Below are 13,060 nucleotides of genomic sequence, written 5' to 3' on the forward strand. Positions count from 1 at the left end.
ACGATAAACTGGAAGTCGTAATAGTGCTGGCGTGTGAAAAGGGGCTTTGGTACGGCTAACATTTTATGGCGCGTCATGATCGAGGATATCGCGCTTTGATCGTTCCGTTGATCAACTAGTTTACCTGTGTGTCGCGGTCCTCCTCCTTAGTGTCGGGGTCGTGTATCTATCAGGCCGACGTAGGAACGAGAACTAACGCAATAACTCTTAGAGTAACTTAATGAATTCCGAATGCTTCTTGTTTAAGAAGGAAAAACACGACTGAGCCCCTACTTCCGACCTAGAGACTCCTTACCTGTCCTTGAACCTTTTCCACGCAGCGGTCCACTGCGAGGTACTTCTCCATTCCCTTCATCCAAGTCCCACTCTAGACGTGGAACGCCGACGTCTGCTCCTCTTGTCCTGTCTTGCCGGATGTAGCTCGTTGTCCCTGTATTGAGCAGACCTTCTGGATGCAGTCCGCGAGAATGGCGCGACCTCCTTCTAGCCGTAGACCGTGACATGTGTCGTGGAATGGGTACGACTTGGCGCAGATTAGGAAGAAAACAGAACATATAGAAGCTTGTAGAGAGAGAGAAAAAAAAGTAGTGAGATTATTGTGTTACCGTGCTTTTAGTGCTCGGATAGCCTCAGAGCCAATCATTTAGAAATTAAATAGAAACTTCAAGATAAGCATAGAAATTCTCTGTCTGTGAACCGATTACCGATAGTGAACCGGTTTGTGGGCTGCGGTACTGTCGAGGAACAGCACAAGGATGAGACAGAGCAGATCGTTATGAGCTCGATAGTCCTTTCTTGCCGTGTCGACTGGCGACATGACATTAACCCGGCTCAGGACCATCCCTCATAGAGGGTCGCTAAGTGCACGAAGGCCAAGCTATCCTGTTTCTGGTGGTCCCGTACACGTAAACACTGGTGCTTCGTCAGATTCTCACTTTGAGAAAAACACTTAACCCAAGTCTTCTTTGGGTGCTTATGCTGTATGCGCGCGCGCGAACGAGGATTTGTGCCGACCATGATAACAGTTTTAATTATGTTAATAGAGGTCGATGTATTTTTACATGTAACTCCGACTTAACTCTTTCATATAGAAACCAGTTTCATGAACTTGAAGCGGTGCACGTTCAATTTCCTCGAGATCGGAGGTCCACTTTGTCCAGCAGTGTAGGATCGAAGCTCATCACTGCAAAAGCCGGACTTGCTCATCGTTGAACTCCCGTATTACATGTACCAGCAAAGTCTGCTGAGCAAATGCAAATTTTCCCTATTTATGCATTTTTGCAAGCTGTTTGTCACGGTATTTCAACACAGTTCACCTCGTGGCAAATGTAGGCAAGCTCTAAGCTATTTAACGTGTTTGTACTACCTTTTGGCTCCTGTCAAAAGAAAATGCACTAGGTTTGCTAGTGGAAGAAAAAAAAACTTGCTGAGCGTTCAAATGATAATAATGATCAAAACCGTAATGCACTACACTATCATTTAATATGCAAAGAACTTAAGCTCGTGTCACGAATGAGTGTATTCAATGTGGCCTCACGCTATTACAAAATATTTAATTTAGGTTTTTAAACCAGTATCCTTTTCTATTCTATCACATGCATCTATCGCATATTCTCTTCTCGTCTCACTTTGTAGTATGGCATCTCGCCGCATCTAACTAACATTTAACATTACTTTCAGATCCAAGTGGCCACCGCTTTCAGTAGACTGGGGAATCCAAAGCACCAAGGATCCACCTCCTGTGCCAGGAAGACCCAACAGGCCTGGTCGCCAGCGATCCAAATACAACGTTTTTCCTCCCAAAGTTGTCACATTAGAGGTCCAAGTCGCAGAACTACCTCTTGATACATCCACCTCGTCGATTTTGCCGCCACCGGAGTGGATATTCACAGTCACGTCTTTCGTATCGCTACTCTGGAACATCAAAGTGACAGTCCCATCGCCTTCCTTGGTCCAGATTCCTGAACTTCTGTTGAACGCCTTGCCATCCGTTTTCAATCCTAGCGAACTATTGGCAGGGCCATCGTCAATTTCACCGATAAACTTCGTCGGTCCGCAAATTGTCTGGAGGAATTCTCCAATCATATTGCCGATGCCCTTGATATCCCAAACACCATAGAAAGAAGCAGCCTTGTCAGCAATCTTGTACGCGTAGTGCTCAGCGGTCAGATACGTGCCGTTATTGCTTGTCCCGGACTTGATAAGATCCTCAACGATAACTCCTAACGTTGTTCGTAACGTGTTTCGAATTTGATAAGCTTTGGCTTCACCCGATTCTGCAATCAATTCCTCCATGCAATTGTTCGTAGCCACCGGGATATCGTTCAACACAAGATTCGATTTGCTCATGTAGACGCGAAGTTCATTCTCTGACATTTGGGGGTTTTGGTTTCGAAGAGATAAGACAGTCATCCAGGCGCGGTCGGCGATGCGCTTCATGTCGTGGCCACAGGTTGAATTGGACTTCATCGCTCGCTCTAGCGACGTGATTTCGGAGCTTTTCAAATCTGAGATTGACTCTCCAAGCGCAATTTTCTTCATGAAGTTTTTGAACGAGTCCCAACTCTCGAGGATTGACTCTTTATCGGCCATAACTTGCCTCAGGATCAGCTCGCCAGTGTTTGTGATCTTGTCGTAAAATCTGATGGGGTCAGCTTTAACGACGATTCCCATACATTCTGCGACCGTGACTGGAATATCAAAGACCACGTTGTCCGTCTGGTACAAGACATCCAGCGCTTTCTCTTGAGTGGTTTGTGGGTCAGTTACCATGATATTGCGGACGAATTTGCTCAGATGCTTGACCAAATTTGCCATCTCTTTAGCGCACCTGAAAGCAGTTCGAACAGCTTTCGCCATCAACTTGAACTCTCCATATACATTAAAGAGCGACATAGCCATCACGGATTGAAACGCATACGCAGTCTTGGTCACGATCTCGAGCTTACAGTCGTCGTTCTGTCGGATGCATTCCATGCCACACTTGACCGGGAATTCCATCGGACATTGCGCCCAACATGTGTCCCATTTGCTGTTAAACCCCAGTGGACACGTTTTACCAATATGTGCCTCGCGATAGCACGCTGTGTCCGATGGTCTTTTCACTGGACCAACCCAGTTCGTGTAGGTTGACTTGAATGTACTAACTGCTGTTGTTGCCGAGTTGATCGTAATCTGTCTCGGATTTGTGGACCCCGACGCTGAACCGGATACGCTTGAAGAGGTCGGATCTGTAGTATTCGATGTAGAATAGTTGGAGTGTTGTGAAGTAACTGGGTTGGAAGCTGCTGCAGTTGGTGTGGAAATACTGTGGAATCCGAATTCTGGTGTGGATGAAGAAACCATAACGAACAGAGATAGCAACGCATACCACGTGACCACGTAGTTCATTAGCCCAGAATGGCAAGAGCCGACGAGCAGCCCCTAAGCCGAGGAAATGGAAAATGGCGTTATGTCATGTTCTGATAGGATGCGGTTCGATATGGCTGAGCGGGGGCACCCCATTTCAGTTCCTTGATGTGTCCGATTGTTGGTTTTGCCGGCGTTGTAGTCGCGATCTTCAACTTCAGAATGCACATCGATGAGGCGGGACAGATCGTCGAGAATGTATGGATGGGCGGGACTTTCTTGTCGAGATGATCGAAGGGGACGCCGAATTTGAGGCATTCCAACGTTATGACAACCAAATAGTCACTGTAAAGCATCACCAGGGGGCAGGAAGCAACATTGAACTATGAGTAAAATGTAGGACGTAGCGATTTGGTTGTCAGTGCTGCTCATCTCGGTACGAAAAACGATTGTGATGCACATGGATTAAAATAGTCTACAGGACCGCAAGGCCGTCCAAACACAAGCGGAAAGTAATCGATGTCCGATCTATTAATACATGAACTGCTAGAAAAAAAAAATCTTGAAATTTAAAAATTACAAGATTTGTTTTCTTCTAGCAGCTTAGAGGTAAGCTTAAAAAAAATATACCTATCTTGATTGGCCGGTTTACATGTGCAGTACAAATACGTAATACTCCAAGCCCCCAACTCACTCACGTACATCGAACGAATGCTCTTGCGTGTAGCACTACCGGAGGCTACTCGAGGAAGCAGGCCAGGTTCTGCTATCTTTGCTGTAAAATAAATCTTGATTTGGGGGGGGGCTGAATTCAAGGAGCTACAGTACCTAAATAGAAGGGCAATTTAGCGTCTACGTTGGTCTCATCCCCTGTTTATGATCTCGATAAACGAGTGTGTAGCGCAGCTTAATATGCACATGAACACTTCCATAAGGAAGATAATTTGGATGCCTTTGCCGTCGCACTTGCATGCATCCGGCTCGATCGTGCCTTGTTGTTCATCGTCGCGATATAGTCGTGGGTATTTTAAGTCTTCAGCTGTACGTGTTGCATGACAATTCATTGCTACCAACGTTAACATTAGGTTCCCGTAAAACGGTGAAGTAGGGTGGGCAGGATTGCTGCAATTGTTGTTGATGGCAAGCACAGCGGGCACCACACACGCATAAACAAAAAAATGCAAGATTTTCGTACAAAGGATTCGAGGTGCGTAATATTCCCTAAGATGAGTCTTTCACTTGAGAATGCTCTGGACGTAGGCGATCGTATCCTGCAGGCTTCTCGGATAATGCGTCGGCTCAGCTTCAAAATCCTGTAGTAGCCACGTAGGAAGACACAGTTAACAAAAGTTATCAGTGGATCAGCGGAGTCAACACACCACCATTACCTCAATTTCATCCAGTTGCGCTGCAATATTCTCGAGAGTGAGTTGATCTTTCGAGAATACGACACCGCGCGATCGTTGCCATCGCGCCTGAGCCACCCAACCACCTCCCACTTCGTACACATTGCCCGTCCGATCGCAGCTATCATGGCACAAATATCTGCAGCCAGGTCGTCAGCTACACGTTAGTCAGAGCTAAGCCACCATTCTGTAGTACTAAATCTTACGCAACGAAAGCAGCGACGCTCTCGGGCGTCAGTTTGTCGTTCAGCTCTTTCTCCAATAGTCCGTCGGTCATCTGCGACTTGGCCAATGGAGCCACGACGTTCGCCATGATATTGCGCTTGTAGCCTTCCTTACACAGCGTGAATGTAAGTCCAGCAATACCCAGCTTCATGGCCGAATAGTTGGCCTGTCCGAAATTCCCATACAACCCGGAAGCCGACGCCACGTTCACAATGCGTCCGAATTCCTGCTCCCTCATGACGTCCCACGATGCCTTGGTCATCCTATGGACCACGAGGTTAGTATTCTACCCGGTAATATCCTCCATAGGCCGCCCCACCTCATCGTTCCTTCTAAATGCACTTTGTACACGTCGTCCCACTGCTCTTGTGTCATTTTAGCGAATGAGCTGTCCCGAATAATCCCCGCGTTGTTCACGAGGATGTCCACGCGGCCCCCTGTTTAGTCCTCAGCGTCAGCATTCGGCAAGTTATCGCTGTTAAAACGGTGCGTACATTTATCCAGTGCTGCGTCTACTACTTTGTGCCCCTCAGTGACACTGCTGTAATTGGCTAGAGCTTTGTTGCCCCCTCCAAGACGCTGCACAACGTCATCAGCTGCAGACGCTTGAAGATCGTTAACAAGAACATTGGCGCCTAAGTTGCCCAGATATTCAGCGTAGGCACGGCCCAGTCCATTACCAGCGCCAGTGATGATTGCCACTGTGCTCAAATACGACGTTAGAGAAAGAAGAACGGGTAAAACGAAGATGTAGAGCGCTGTATACCGCGTTGGTCGAAGCGCATTGTGGCAGATTCGAAAGTGTTGACGCGATCTCAAATTGAAGTTGAAAAGATGTGGTGGACGTAATATTTGTGTTTTTTCCCTGGACTAATTTGTCCGAGTTTTTTGTCATAAACTTCTTCAGTTTTGTAAGCTGAGCGACTCTTTGTTTTGGACAGCCAAGATTCCGAATTGTGCACGCACCGACAGATATAATGGAGCAGTACGAGTGTGAGGATGCGGTGCAGACGGCACTGCAACAGCGGCGGCCACAGCACATCGTAACCATCATCAACAAGGCAGGCGAGCGGCATTGTTCTCGCATACTTGATTTTAGGCCGCTCAGGATGTGCTAACAACCTCATATCTTACACTTTATAGTTCCTGGCACAACAGCACAGTGAAGGCAAGAGCACCGTGCCCGCCATCGACTTCGTGTGTCTCGAATGTCGTGACGACGGTGCGTGGCTTGTCGATATTGATGTCAAAGCGATTAATACTAAAGCTTAGTCATATTTGCAGGGCCCGAGGGCAACGCACGTGCCTTCTTCTCAGCACCGCCACCCACCGTCGTCTTCTGTGCCAACCGTCTACACTCAGCACGGGAAGTAGAGGAGACCATGGTACACGAACTCATCCACGCCTACGATGTACGTAGTTAAATGGGCGAGATTGAAATTTAGATGTTCCGTCAGTGTTGACAAATGTTCTTTGTTACAGTTTACAGTGCGCAAGATGGACATCACCAAGTCGGACATCTTGGCCTGCAGGTGGACACCGTCTCGATCGGAACATTAAACATACTGGTTATGTGGTACTGACTGTTTGTTACTCTGTGTTGTAGTGAGATCCGGTCTGCGCGTGAGTCCGAGTGCTATCAAAAGGCGAAGTTACTCGAGACTGTGCTGCCAAACGTCGAGTTCTTCCAGAAAAGTGCACGCTGGCTCAATGCACGATGCGTTCGTGAACACGCTGTACGATCTACAAGTGTAAGCTGCTCCTTTCGTGCTGTTGGTATGTACCAAATTGGAAAATTGACAGAATTCTGGTGGTTTTGTGTTGCAGTCCATGTTTCCTGCTGAAGCGCGTGATGAAGTCGACAAGATGTTTGAGCAGTGCTATACCGACCACAGTCCGTTTAAGAATAAGTGATCCTCGTCGCGTAGTCTGTAAAAGCGGTGTGCGATGAGTTGTTCGTGCATAATAGAGAGCGATTAAATGTTATTTGAAGCTGTTTTTTTTTTTTTTTTTACTAGCGACGGTTCGATTCAAGTGCTTTTTAGCAACTCCCCAGTAAACCTCGCCTTAAAGCTATGTCGTCGGCGATACCTCCTGCAGCCAACACGAAGGATCCGAAGGTGCGAGCAGAGTTGTATATGGCTTCGCACGGTATCAAGGAACTCTTTGAGGGTCTGGGAACGCTCCTCCTCTATCACCGCCCGCCCAATCCTCGCGAATTCCTCATTCAGCAGCTCGATGAAATGCGAAAAGCGAAGCAGGAGCAACGCCACGTACGGTTACGAGCTCTCTGAATATTGTGGATTCAGCCAAAAGAATATAATGCTTGCCCTTTATAGGTGCCCTTCTTTGAAGAGAATGATCTCAAGGTGATGTTCGCTGCGTTCGACATCAAAGACCAAGGCTTCATCACCACGGAGCAATACGATCAAGGTAGTAAACCTGAACTTGTTACCTTTACCTGGATAGTTTAACCTGTTGCTTGTGGTTTTTAGCGTTGCTAAATCTTGGGATTGAAAAGCCGACACTCCGTTTACCCGAATCCGTGTCAACGATCAACCAAGCGCTCTTCATTCGTAGTGTGTACGTATTCATCATTGTATTAACGCTGCTACTTGACTCACTTCTTTACCCTTTACAGGACGCAAGAGATCAAGAACGCGTCAACCTCGTTCATGTGAAAGCTCTCCATACTACAATTCAAACCTTCCAAACCTTGCATTGTTTCAACATGTTATCCCTCGCTGAACTACTAGAATGTGAGATAGGGAGGACACGGACAAAACGATCTTGTAAGAGATCCATGCGTGTCGTTCCGACTCATATCTAGAAGCTCAAGCTTGGGGCAGAACCTTCTGAAATTAGGTGCTGTGAACACGTTCCAGAGTGCCAGAATGCCATCGTTGCGTATTCTGTTCTGACGAACATCGATTCGTCGTAATGCGCGAAGTGTACCTTTGAAAAAGGCGTGTGCAAGTGCCCGAGCGCCCTCATCGCCCAGTATATTACCTTGGAGCTCGATGTCAAGCAACTCCGGTAATGCTCCCTTTTCCAGAGCGGTAAGTAGAGTTGCGAATGCCTTGCTGTCGATATTGTTGCACCGTAAGTCAAGCTCTTGTAGCTGCGCACAGGCACCGCGAGTAAAACAATCTGCTAGCGCCGCTATGCCAGGATACTTGACGAGGTTCCATCCCAGATGTATGCTGCGTACTCGTGGACACGCCCCAGTAAGCAATGATCGCGCTAACTCTTTCGCCCCTCGATCACCAATCCGCTCACCTCGAAGCTCTTCAACGTGCTTGCATCGCTTCAAGTTGAGCGTAAAGTACTGTCGCTTTGCTGCCCCCATGGGAGCAGTACGGCTTGACTCCGTATCGTTGGTGAGTGGGGTGTTATTCACCCGAAGTATCAGCACTGTGGACGTCTCGTCCTGCTCTCCTGGTGGTGATGCAGCAGGCGTGTTGATAGCTGGGAGTAAACCATATCGTCTCCCCATTGCGTCGGAGGCATCGATACACTGTTGTAGCTTGTCCAGCGTAACTTGTTTGTCCTCTTCATCGCGCTTTTCCGCCTGCGCTATCTTCTCTGCAGCCTCGCACAATTGGTCTGCACGCTTGGCAGCCGCAATAGCAGCAAGCTTTCGCTTCTCAATGGAGCGGTTTTCAATGGAAAACTGTGTCAGTAGTTCAGTGCGCTTCTTGCTTTTGATGATTGCTACACTGTTTTCCTCGAGAAGTGTACGAAACTCAGTCTCTTTCAGCTTGGTGAAATGGCGCTGAGCCTTGCGCTTCATTTTGCGTTCACGCCGTGCTGCCTTTTCCATTGCTATTTCGCCACGGCGCTTTCTTTCTTGCTCTGCTGCTATGCAACCTGCTGCATTCTCGGCATGCCATTGAACCGCTGCCTTCCACTCAAGAACTGGATGGCGTCGCTTAGCGAGCATATCTTGCTGTTTCATTCTCAGTGCATTTGATAGACGCTGTAGAGGACCAAGAACCGGTTCATCGTCACTTTCCTCTTCCGAGTCATCGCTGTCTTCATAATCGCTCTCATCATCGTCATCTTCGCTCTCATCTGAAGAAGCCACGTCGTCATTTTGCGAAAGGGACTCAGGACGTTCATTAACCGGGAGTTGAGAGGGGTTAAACGCGCTCAAACCAGTCGTTCGAAGGCTTCTCAGTTGAGTAGACATGATGGGATGGCACGGAACCAGGCACAGCGAGCTTGGTGCCGCCTGAAGTAGTAGAAGCACAACATCGTCCCTTACTCTTCCCACAAATAGATCACTCCGATTTTGGGGCTTCGTTCCAGTGAAGTGTGTGTGTGTCGAAAGCGCCGCTTCTTCCCATGAATATCGCTTGCAAAGCGCAATTTGTAGGATCGCGTTGCAGCGGTGGTGTATTCTTAGTGGCATGAGGCCAGGAGTTATGGTGGTAGCTATGTTTGAGAGGGTTGTTCTATCGACTTCATTCACGCATTCTTCTCGTAGAAACCACTAGGATTTCTCACTTGCTCCGGCACAATATAAGAGCCAAGATGGTGCATGAACGCATTCCGATGGTAGTCCGTCTGCTGACGATTCTCCTCGCGTTGGTCGCTACAGGAACGGCCGGTTCCGGTGGCATCAAGAGCTGTGACTACGGACAGGAGATGTTCCGGTCCGGCACACAGGTGTACTTCCTCATAACTATCGGAGCGTTGGTCGTCATTACGTTTACCGTTCGTGTGCTGATCTTTGACGTCCGCAAACTCCGTCTACCAAAGGCGCAAGCGTTTGTGATCTTCGACTCAGTGTGGCTCATGTTCACGTTCGGGTCCGCCGTGGCCGTCGCAGCCGCTCCCGTGGGTACGTCAGTGTGTTCAGGCGTGGACGAGGACATCAAGATCTTGCTGCAGGAAGTGTGCGAGTTCCAGTGCACCAACATCGTCGCCGCTATCGTCACCATGTTCCTAGCGTCCGTGTGCATCGTGTTTGACATCCTCTTCACAACCGACTCCATCCCTGTCGGCAGCAGCGACCCGCCTGCCGAAGACTTCACCTTTGGCGAGACTGTAGGCACTCCACGCAGCCAAAAGGCCGCTGCCAACCGCGGCGCCGCCGAGATTTAAACCCGTTAATACAATTCACTTCAACTTGCCTCTCACATTTGATAACAGGTACATGTACCATTTTCACGTACCATTTATGCGGTACACTTACTACTTGGTGGAGACGCCTCAGTCTTCAAATCGCCAGCTACGTCGCAGTAGAGTCTTCTTGCTCTTGTACGTGAGCTTATCGCTTCCTTCCGGACACAAGACCCACAATGGTGCGTCCCTGCTTGCCCCCACACCTCCCTCTCCTTCCACACCACATCATCAGCCTTTAACGTCTCGTATTAATCGCAGGCGGAGCCTCCAATGCGTGAGGATTTCCCGCCCATGAATGGGCCGTACGGCCCGCGCGACGACTTCCGCCGCCGCAGCGACAGCCGCGACAACTACGACATGCGATTCCGCGGTCCACGTGGCCGCAGTCGTAGCCGCAGCCCGCGTCGTGGTCGCGGGGACTGGGAATCGGGTCCGCGCTTCGACGAGTCGGGCCCTCCACGTCGTGACGCACGCGCGTCTTCTCTTCCTGAGCCCTTGGTATCATACAAAGTGTGGATGATGCGGCAAACGGACGAGTCGTCGCCCGAGGTGTACCAGCAGCGCTACGAGGAATACAAGAAAAAGCACGTACAGCGTGTGTTGCGCGCCTTCTTCGAGCTGCACAAGCGCGACGAGTGGCTACAGGAACGCTACTCGCCGGCGCTGCGTCACCGCGTGGAGAAGCAGAAGACCACGCAGCAAATAAACGAAGCCAAACAGTTCGGCGAGCGCGTGCGGTCCGGCGCGGCCAAGATCTGCCTGGACGAACAGCCGCCCGCCGAGAACGGCGTCAACCCGCTAGGTGAAGACTTTGCCAATGATCTCGAGAACAGCGCGCGCGTCCTGTACGTGCGTCGTGTACCCTGTGCGTGTCCCGTTGGCACACTCAGTGAAGCCATCAAGAAAGCCGTAGGTGTACTGACTGTATTTACTAGATGGCATAGTAGAGTACTGATTTATGTTTTTTGCATCAGGGAGGGCCATTCGTGCACTTATACCTGTCGGATCCAGTGAAGAAGAGCGCGTTCGACTTTGACCGCTCGGCGTACATTATCTACGAGAGCGCGGACGCTGCCAGTGACGCCATGCCCAAGATCCACAATACCTTCGTGGAAGACGGCACCCAGTTCCCCCCGTTCCGTCTCCAGGTGTCTCCTCATCGCGCGCGTGCACCGCTCAAGACCCCGTCGTATCTGTCTGTGCCTGAGCGTTTAACAGCCGACTTTAAGCAGTCTCTTGCTCTTGCTAAGGCGCTGGACGCGCGTCTATTCCACGGCGCTGAAGAGAAACTGGCGCGTTTCGGTATTGAGGCCTTGTTGGCGTCCGAAGAAGTGACGCAGAACTACTCGAGTGATAAGCAGAAGCTGGACGTCGTCGTGGCCTACTTGCGCCGCGTACACCACTATATTTATTATGCAGGTGTGCAGTGTCTCGACATGGGTGACATCATGCACGCTCACCCCGCGCTCTTCTGCCGTCCGCCGCCTTCGGCGCGTGATATTGAGGAAGAAAAAGCTCGACAGGAAGCTGCGGCGAAACCAGAGGACGAAGCTTTGACGACGGAGAACAAGGACGATGCTGCGAACACCGAAGGGGAAAAGGAACCGACAGCTTCAGGACCTTCTGGTGAGACTGCGAAGGCTATCGGTGGATGGGCCGCTGCGTTGGATGAGAAGGTGCAGGCGTACTTGAAGGAATTGGCACCTGAGGTCGTGGAGACTAAGCGTGCTAAGGAACGTGCTCTGGTGGACGAGATTGAAGCTCGCGAGGAGGCTGCGCTGGAAAGCACGTACTCGAACTATGGAGAGAAGGCCAGTGATGATGGTAAACACCGTTGTCGTCTGTGTACGAAGCTGTTCAAGGCCATGGACTTTGTGAAGAAGCACATTCGTAACAAACACCCAGAGCTCGTGGTGGACAAGATCGCTGAGGTGGGCGAAAGCTACATGTGGGAGCAATACCGTGAGGACGAACAGCACCCGATGCCTCCGCTTGAGACTAGCAACAGTATGCCCGGTGGTGCTGTGCTGGGTGGACGCGCAGGAGGATCCAACGGTGGCCGCAATGGCGGAGGTTACCGTGGACGACCCGAGAGAGACTTTGGAGGCCGAGGATTCTACCGTGACGACGGCTATCGGGGTCGTGGCCCTCCCATGCGTGATGATCGGGTGCGACGGAGTTCCTTTGATCGTCCGCCGCGCTCGCCTCCTCGGTACAACGGCGGTGGCTACGGTCGCTCGCCTTCACGTGGCCCCCCGTCTGGCCCGCCTCGTGTTCCTGACAGCGAGTTGCCGGTGGATCCTCGCCAAGTGTCGACGTCGTACCGTGATCTTGACAACTTACAGGACACTAAGGTGGAGTTGAGCTTCGATGCTCTTGACAGCTTGCCGCCTCCCAAGAAGAAAACCAAGGTGTGATGACACTGTGCGACTCCATCAAGTTGAGGGCAGAGCTGCCCCATGCAAACCACAGCTAACCCGAGCGCTGTAACGAGCATACTCCAGAAAATCGAAAACCCGTCGAAAGTGGCGAACAGAATGAGGCAGCAGAATCTATTGCGCAGCAGTTACGTAGTGAGAGCGACGGGGAGTTTTCTAATTTGTGCCGGCGCTGACTATGGAGGAGGCTGCTGCGATTTGGCATTTTGAAAGAGCTTTGTTGTATGTGAGACCAATAAAAATGAAGAAACAAACTACTCACAGAATACCTAGCGCTTTTTGCGCCTTGTCTTCTGCTTGTGTTGTACTCATGAATCATGCGTCACGATCGTTCTAAGCGAAAGTTTTCTAGTCGTTCGTGATAATTGTCTTTGGTCTTGTGATTCCCAAGGTCTAGAACCTCAAAAGCAATCGCACAATATTTTTTCTTACTCTTGCAACAGACGCTAAGATTTCTAGTATCCCCGTTCGACTTTGTTATTTCTTACTTGTATTATAATACGATTTTAATAT

The 13,060-nt window shown here is 49.9% G+C and overlaps 7 protein-coding genes across 8 annotated transcripts; 4 read left to right on the plus strand and 3 right to left on the minus strand.

The window, feature by feature from the left end:
* Positions 1 to 1,653: 1,653 nt before the first annotated feature.
* On the minus strand, positions 1,654 to 3,390 carry PPTG_13695 (hypothetical protein; the record flags this gene model as incomplete). The annotated part of the gene is made up of 1 exon (XM_008910067.1): positions 1,654 to 3,390. The coding sequence occupies one exon, from the start codon at positions 3,388 to 3,390 to the stop codon at positions 1,654 to 1,656; it is 1,737 nt and encodes a 578-aa protein (XP_008908315.1).
* Positions 3,391 to 4,459: 1,069 nt separating this feature from the next.
* Positions 4,460 to 5,775, minus strand: PPTG_13696 (hypothetical protein). The gene is made up of 6 exons (XM_008910068.1): positions 5,746 to 5,775; positions 5,474 to 5,680; positions 5,299 to 5,416; positions 4,961 to 5,242; positions 4,737 to 4,893; positions 4,460 to 4,661 (listed from the first exon to the last, which is right to left on the minus strand). Exons 1-6 carry the CDS (start codon positions 5,762 to 5,764, stop codon positions 4,584 to 4,586), a joined length of 861 nt encoding a protein of 286 aa, XP_008908316.1. The 5' UTR covers positions 5,765 to 5,775; the 3' UTR covers positions 4,460 to 4,583.
* Positions 5,776 to 5,873: 98 nt separating this feature from the next.
* PPTG_13697 (hypothetical protein) lies at positions 5,874 to 6,977 on the plus strand. The gene is made up of 6 exons (XM_008910069.1): positions 5,874 to 6,040; positions 6,123 to 6,201; positions 6,264 to 6,391; positions 6,462 to 6,511; positions 6,586 to 6,730; positions 6,807 to 6,977. The coding sequence occupies exons 1-6, from the start codon at positions 5,957 to 5,959 to the stop codon at positions 6,891 to 6,893; spliced, it is 573 nt and encodes a 190-aa protein (XP_008908317.1). The 5' UTR covers positions 5,874 to 5,956; the 3' UTR covers positions 6,894 to 6,977.
* A 49-nt stretch (positions 6,978 to 7,026) lies between these two features.
* PPTG_13699 (hypothetical protein) lies at positions 7,027 to 10,471 on the minus strand. Its single transcript, XM_008910070.1, has one exon. The coding sequence runs from the start codon at positions 9,391 to 9,393 to the stop codon at positions 7,732 to 7,734; it is 1,662 nt and encodes a 553-aa protein (XP_008908318.1). The 5' UTR covers positions 9,394 to 10,471; the 3' UTR covers positions 7,027 to 7,731.
* PPTG_13698 (hypothetical protein) lies at positions 7,055 to 7,694 on the plus strand (the record flags this gene model as incomplete). The annotated part of the gene is made up of 4 exons (XM_008910071.1): positions 7,055 to 7,252; positions 7,319 to 7,412; positions 7,475 to 7,562; positions 7,621 to 7,694. The coding sequence occupies 4 exons, from the start codon at positions 7,055 to 7,057 to the stop codon at positions 7,658 to 7,660; spliced, it is 420 nt and encodes a 139-aa protein (XP_008908319.1). The 3' UTR covers positions 7,661 to 7,694.
* PPTG_23359 (hypothetical protein) lies at positions 9,516 to 10,124 on the plus strand (the record flags this gene model as incomplete). The annotated part of the gene is made up of 1 exon (XM_008910072.1): positions 9,516 to 10,124. The coding sequence occupies one exon, from the start codon at positions 9,516 to 9,518 to the stop codon at positions 10,086 to 10,088; it is 573 nt and encodes a 190-aa protein (XP_008908320.1). The 3' UTR covers positions 10,089 to 10,124.
* PPTG_13701 lies at positions 10,201 to 12,868 on the plus strand. Of its 2 annotated transcripts, XM_008910073.1 has the most exons (3): positions 10,201 to 10,288; positions 10,368 to 11,018; positions 11,084 to 12,868. In XM_008910073.1, exons 1-3 carry the CDS (start codon positions 10,286 to 10,288, stop codon positions 12,524 to 12,526), a joined length of 2,097 nt encoding a protein of 698 aa, XP_008908321.1. In that variant the 5' UTR covers positions 10,201 to 10,285; the 3' UTR covers positions 12,527 to 12,868. The 2 variants fall into 2 exon arrangements, with proteins under 2 accessions (XP_008908321.1, XP_008908322.1); XM_008910074.1 differs by having other exon boundaries at positions 10,201 to 11,018.
* Positions 12,869 to 13,060: the final 192 nt, after the last annotated feature.

Source organism: Phytophthora parasitica, assembly GCF_000247585.1.
Source record: "Phytophthora parasitica INRA-310 unplaced genomic scaffold supercont2.36, whole genome shotgun sequence".
NCBI lineage: Eukaryota > Oomycota > Peronosporomycetes > Peronosporales > Peronosporaceae > Phytophthora > Phytophthora nicotianae.

Excerpts from the sequence above, each read along its gene's own strand:
- PPTG_13696 (XM_008910068.1), bottom strand. Across the intron at positions 4,894-4,960 it reads AGCGTCGCTGCTTTCGTTGC|ATATTTGTGCCATGATAGCT; the intron begins GTAAGATTTAGT and ends ACCTGGCTGCAG. Across the intron at positions 4,662-4,736 it reads CGCAACTGGATGAAATTGAG|GATTTTGAAGCTGAGCCGAC; the intron begins GTAATGGTGGTG and ends TGGCTACTACAG.
- PPTG_13697 (XM_008910069.1), top strand. The coding sequence starts at position 5,957 with ATGGAGCAGTACGAGTGTGAGGATGCGGTGCAGACGGCACTGCAACAG. Across the intron at positions 6,041-6,122 it reads TCGTAACCATCATCAACAAG|TTCCTGGCACAACAGCACAG; the intron begins GCAGGCGAGCGG and ends TACACTTTATAG. Across the intron at positions 6,202-6,263 it reads TCTCGAATGTCGTGACGACG|GGCCCGAGGGCAACGCACGT; the intron begins GTGCGTGGCTTG and ends TCATATTTGCAG.
- PPTG_13699 (XM_008910070.1), bottom strand. The coding sequence starts at position 9,393 with ATGCCACTAAGAATACACCACCGCTGCAACGCGATCCTACAAATTGCG.
- PPTG_13701 (XM_008910073.1), top strand. Across the intron at positions 11,019-11,083 it reads GTGAAGCCATCAAGAAAGCC|GGAGGGCCATTCGTGCACTT; the intron begins GTAGGTGTACTG and ends TTTTTGCATCAG.